We start from the raw sequence: 6,021 nt of genomic DNA, 5'->3' as shown, positions 1-6,021 counted from the left end.
GTAAAATACGGAAAGGGCTTTCCCACTTTGGGGACCACTTCCCCAAGGCTCTATCTTTTCGATCCATTGGAAGGATCACTTTCCAGACCAAGTCTTCGGGTGCAAAACTTTTAACTTTTACTTTCTTATTATAAGATATTTTTATTCTCTTCTTTTGTCATTTTAGCAATTCTAAGGCATTTAAGCTTTCCTCATCTAAGTCAACCAAATCATCCAACATCATACTCCAGTATGACTCTATTGGAAGTTCATGTTGCCTTTGAATCCTTATGGATTGTAGGTAAATTTCTACTGGTAGAATAACATCATGGTCAAAAGTTAGGCGAAAGGGGGTCGACTTAGTAGCCTCTTTGGAGGAGGTACGACATGCCCATAAAATATGTTCCGAGGTTTTGTGTCAATTCCTATGCTTCTTCCCAACATGCTTTTTAATCAAACCAATGACCACTTTATTGGAAGTTTCGACTTGTCCATTTGCCTAAGCATAATAGGGCGTTGATGTTAACAATTTGAAACCCATTTCTTTGGAAAATTCTTGCATTTTCCGACCAGTAAATACTGATCCTTGATCCGTTGTAATCGTCTCTGGGGTTCCAAATCTATAAATAATGTGCTTTTGGATAAATTCGATCACATCCTCTTGGTTCACATTTGGCAAGGGTATAGTTTCGATCCACTTTGTAAAGTAATCAGCTCCCACCAATATATATCTTTGACTTTTAGATGATGGAGGTCTAATTTCCCCAATCAAATCTAAAGCCCAACCCCTAAATGGCCAAGGCTTGATGATAGAATGTTATTCACTTGCAGGGACGTGCTGTATGCCTGCATGCATCTGACATTCTTGGTAACCCTTTGCAAATTCAATACAGTCTTTCAACATGGTAGGCCAATACATCCCTCGGTGAAATAAGCGCCATTTCATCTTATGACCGATTTGGTGTGCCCCACACGCTCCACGATGCACAGTCGAAAGGGCAAAATACGCCTCTGACTCACAAAGGCACTTAAGCAAAATTCCCTCAGGAGATTTCTTAAACAACTCCGTACCCAAAAGAACATAACTCAATACTCCATACCTGGTTTTTCGATCAGTAGACACCGTTAGATTCTGCAGATACACCACTATTGGCTTCCTCCAGTCTTCATCCGTCAAATTGTCTATTGCCAATATTTCGAAATTTCCTTCACCAGTATATCCTAGCTTCGTCTTTTCTAAATCTAGGGGCATTAATCTGGTTGCCACGACCTTTCCCCTGACTTCAATGACTTTGTGCAACTTTTCCTTTGCAATTTTATACCCGAATGCAATCTGAGCTAAATCGTTAGCCACTTGGTTTTCTAGTCGAGGTATGTGTCGAATATAAACCATTTCGAACCTTTTTAACAGTAGACTAGCGATTATGAAATACATGATCAAATTCTCCTTAACACATCTATATTCCTTTGTGATTTGTTTTATGACCAACTCCGAGTCTCCCATTATCTCAACTCGAGTTGTCCCCAATTCCAACAACATTTCAAGTCCTGCTATGAGGGCTTCGTATTCAGCCTCATTGTTTGAGCAAGTACCTTCTACTTTATACTGGAATTTTGTTGGAATTTTGTTAGGAGAAATAATTACGACCCTGACGCCCGTGCCATCTTTATGACTAGACCCATCGAAGTATAACTTCCATGGTCCCAATTCGACATATTTCAATGCGTTTGCGTCAATGGAATGGTCGACTATGAAGTCTGCTACCACTTGCCCTTTAACAGCTCTTAATGGCATGTATGTTAAAGAAAATTCAGTTAATGCTAACGCCCATTTCCCAATTCGACTATGCAAAATTGGTTTGGATAACATATGTTTAATAACGTCATAATATAATGAAACATAAACGTCAACAAGTTTGATATAATGTTTCAATTTTGTACATGAGAAATATAAGCATAAACATAGTTTTTCGATCATGTTATACCTAGTTTCTACATCATTTAAAACTCTATTGAGGTAGTAAATGTCTCTTTCGATACCATTATCATCCTCCTGGGCTAACATGCTCCCTAAGGTTTTGTCAGATGCAGATATATACAATCTCATACTTTTATTTCTGCAAGGTGGTGTTAAGATTGGTGGATGGCTCAAGTATGCTTTAATCTTATCGAATGCTTCTTGTTGAGCCAACGTCCATTCAAACACTTCCTTATTGAGTCGAATCAAAGGCGAGAATGCTTGCGTCTTCCCACTAAGGTTTGAGATGAATCTCCTTAGGAAATTGATGTTGCCCAGGAGTGACTGCAAACCTTTCTTCGTCGATGGAGCTTTCACTTCCATGATGACCTTGGTCTTATTCTGGTTTATTTCGATCGCCTTTTTATGGACCACAAAACCTAGGAAATCCCCAGCCTGCACACAAAAAACGCATTTTAAAGGATTCATTTTCAGACCATATTTTATCATTCTCTCGAAAGATATTTGAAGATGGTCTACGTGATTCTTCCTTGAAATAGACTTAACAACAATATTGTCTATATAGATTTGCTTAAAAGTTTCTATGAAATCATGGAAGGTCGAATTCATCGCTCTTTGGTAGGTCGCCCCAACATTTTTTAAACCAAAAGGCATCACTACCCATTCGTCGATGCCTAAGGCTCCGCGGCAACAAAATGCTGTTTTCGGGATATCCTCTTCAGTAATAAATATTTGATTATACCCAAAATACCCATCAAGCATGCTTAAATATTCATAGCCTGCAGCAAAATCGACTAATATTTCCTCCACTGCATCGAATATTCATCTTTTGGGGTTGCAGTATTTAAATCTCTAAAATCTATGCAAACCCTTAAAGTGCCATTCTTCTTTACAACTGTCACAATGTTAGCTAACCATTATACATACTTGGTCGTGCAAATGAAATTACAACGGAGAAGCCTTTCAACTTCCTCCTTGATCTTCGACAGTATTGATGGAGCAAATCGTCTTGGGTTCTATTTCACATGCTTCTTCCCAGGCTTGATCGACAGTTTCAATTCGACCAGCTCTCTGCTTAAACCAAGCATTTCATCATAGTCCGATGCGAAAAAATCTTTAAACTCTCTCAGTAACTGGACCACTTCTATCTTGAGTTGAGGATGAATGTTGGCACTGATGTAAGTTGGCCTTTTTATTACCCCCTCTCCTAAGTCTACTTCTTCAAGGGGATCCTGAGCCAACATCTTGATGTTTGTTGCTAGCGGATCCTTCTCGAAACCCAAAGGCTCATCGTCATAAATCACATCGAGCCTCTGATCTTTCTCTTTATTCTGACCTTTATCAGATGGCACTGGGTCAAAGTCCTTCCCAGGACCTATTGATTGAGAAATTTCACTGGCTTTGACAACCATATTTTTGACTTCGGCCTCTAAGGCCAATTGTTGTTTGTTTTCGGCTATGTAAGCCAAAATCCTCTTTAAAGTTGTAAACTCAGTCGTCATTACTGAATTTACTTCCCCATCCTGTTGGGTCGATTCCAGATACTCCCAAATATTCAAAGTTGTCTTCGCCTACCATCTCTCTGTCCCACCGAAAACCATAGTGAGGGTGCAGTGACAAGGAACAATAGGTGTTGTCGTCGGGGGTAAACGCAAACTCAGCCGAATCACAGGGGGCTATAGTGGCTAAGTGCTTGTCAAACTGGCGCCTGTCGACATGATTGATATGGGTTTTAAAGTACCCATGATTTGCCTCTATGTTTTCGACGATGCCATCTGGGCGCCAAATTATTATCCTTTGGTGCATTGAATATGAGACAACTCCGACCCCATGATTCCATTCTCTCCCAAGAAATAGACTGTAGTTAGCCTTAGTTTCCACAATCATAAACATTATGAACCTAGTGACGATCCCCATAGTTAATTCGACTTGGATATCCCCCATGGTGGAACCTACTTTACCTTCATAGTTAGTTAACACCATATTATGAGGTTTGGCATCAGTATCATATTTGTCAATTTTCCTCAGCATGCGGTGAGGCATCAAGTTCACAGTCGCTCCACAATCCACCAATATTTTATTAACGCGGATGCCTTTGACTTTTCCAGTGATGAAGAGGGGTTTCAGGTGACTCTTCATGGCTTCATTAGGCCTTTCGAAAAAGGAATTTTGATCTTCAACACTGCTGTTGTTCATTACATAGTAACACAATGGCTTGTGAGCGACCATCTCCCTCTCTGTGATACTGTCATTGTCTTTGACTTTAGTAATCCTATTGAATTCCCTGGGCATTACAGATACTACCTCGACTAAGATGTCTAAGGAAGCTTCCGAACCAGAGTCGAAGTTGTCGGTCAACAATTCGTCTTCGGCGGCCACCTGATTGTATTTTTCACCGGTCGTCTTACCTGAGATATTGGGATCTCTTTTGGTGAAGTTTGGGTCATCCTTTTTCTTCACACTCACATTGGTACTCGACTTAGCTTGATCCCTCTCACCAGCTTCTCTTTGGGCTTTTCGTCTTCTTTGCTCTCTTCTCCACTGAGATATCGTCATAGGGTTTTTTCCCTTATAGTTTTCGGACACATGTGAGGTCCTTTTGCCGGTCCAAAATTCTTTGCGGTAAGCCAGTGACAAACCCCTTTCAACCTCGAAGTTCTGCCACTTTCCATGACCGCATTTCATGCCATCAGTTTGCTGGACCCACTTTCCATTTGACCCCTCGACACTAGGCTTAAAGGAAATGGGTTTGAAATTTTGCCCTGCTTGCTTTGTTTCACTCAGCTTCACCATGGGGCGTCTTAGATCAGGATATCTCCTGGGATCGAAAGCACTTCCTGGCTCACCCACTTGATGCTTTTGGATGGCTTTATGACCATCTTGGTGATTTACTCTCCTAACCCCTTTGAGATTCTGAGTTGCTTTCTTGTCGAAGATAGCACTGCACCTAGGGCACATCATAACTTCCGACTTCTTTTTCTGACACCTTTGGAGGAAGTCCGATAGCGTTTCTTCCTCTTGAGGGAAGGAGACCTTGTTATACTCCTCCTATCGACATTCATCATCGACCTTCATAGAGGCTCCTTGAGATAACTCCACCATATTGACCTTCATGTGGATATCCTCAGTAATATCCAACCTTTGGAATTATTTTTGAAGGCCTTCAGTGGCCTTGTCCATCTGAACGAAATTATCAGCGGTTTCTTTAGTAATCATCATTAACTTTGAACTTCCAGCGTCCTCGACATCGGAGGCTTCATCATTTTTCTTGTTGATATCTCCTGCAACCTTTTGAGCAAAATCATCAAAAGGTGCTTGCTCGAAGTACTGATGAACCTTAACCATAACAGGTCCATTGACGAAGTCTTCAGTGACTTCAGTCATGTTGAAATTATCAACGACTTTAATAAGGTTCACTTCCTCCGGCTCAGTATAATGGGCCTCAGTTACCTGTAGAGGATCAGAGTCGATCTTCATCTGGCTCTATGTTTTGTCTCCGAACTTGAGTCTTCCTTCTTGGATGGCATTCTGCACAAGATCCCTGAAAAGAAAACATTGAGACATTTTATGATCCAAAAATCCATGGTATTTGCAAAACCCTCTTTTCTTTCTTTGCTCTAAAGGGGTATTTTAGAACCCAAAGGTACTATCATCTGACCATCTTTGACTAGTAAGTAAAACATTTTGTCACATTTTATAACGTTGAACGTACATGTTTTCTTAGGAAATTTGTCACTCTTTTCAGGTTCGACATGATTTTTCCCGTTCGAAGGGGCTAAAACTTTGCACGCATATGGTGGCCCTTGTGTCAATTCAGCAAGGTCGATCTCATTGTTGTCAAAGTCTAAAATTTCATGACATGAACCTTCATCATCATTCTTGAAATCGACATAGGCTACCCTTTTACCTTTATTTTCCCTAGCATTTTCTTCCTTTAAACGTTCTAACTGTCGAACTCTGTCAGCCAATTGGGCCATATCCCTTTGGTACTGAGTATCTAATTTCTTTCTAATCGAATAGTCAAGGCCCCTAGCGGCCATTTCGACCAGTTCATGCTCTGGTAT

The 6,021-nt window shown here is 40.6% G+C and overlaps 1 protein-coding gene across 1 annotated transcript; it reads right to left on the bottom strand.

Moving 5' to 3' along the window:
* Window positions 1–796: 796 nt before the first annotated feature.
* LOC127095453 (uncharacterized) lies at window positions 797–3,369 on the bottom strand. Its single transcript, XM_051034140.1, has 5 exons — window positions 3,157–3,369; window positions 2,926–3,028; window positions 2,618–2,766; window positions 1,965–2,392; window positions 797–1,823 (listed from the first exon to the last, which is right to left on the bottom strand). Exons 1-5 carry the CDS (start codon window positions 3,367–3,369, stop codon window positions 797–799), a joined length of 1,920 nt encoding a protein of 639 aa, XP_050890097.1.
* Between the last annotated feature and the right edge of the window lie 2,652 nt (window positions 3,370–6,021).

This window comes from Lathyrus oleraceus, chromosome 6 (genome assembly GCF_024323335.1).
Source record: "Lathyrus oleraceus cultivar Zhongwan6 chromosome 6, CAAS_Psat_ZW6_1.0, whole genome shotgun sequence".
Lineage (NCBI taxonomy): Eukaryota > Viridiplantae > Streptophyta > Magnoliopsida > Fabales > Fabaceae > Lathyrus > Lathyrus oleraceus.
The sequence above is the reverse complement of the archived record's forward strand: the minus strand, read 5'-3'. Positions and strand labels throughout refer to the sequence as shown.

Coding starts and splice junctions, on each gene's coding strand:
- LOC127095453 (XM_051034140.1), bottom strand. CDS start 3,369: ATGGTTGTCAAAGCCAGTGAAATTTCTCAATCAATAGGTCCTGGGAAG. Junction 3,029..3,156: donor AAGTAGACTTAGGAGAGGGG/GTAATAAAAAGG, acceptor TGGTTTAAGCAG/AGAGCTGGTCGAATTGAAAC. Junction 2,767..2,925: donor TGTCGAAGATCAAGGAGGAA/GTTGAAAGGCTT, acceptor TATTCGATGCAG/TGGAGGAAATATTAGTCGAT.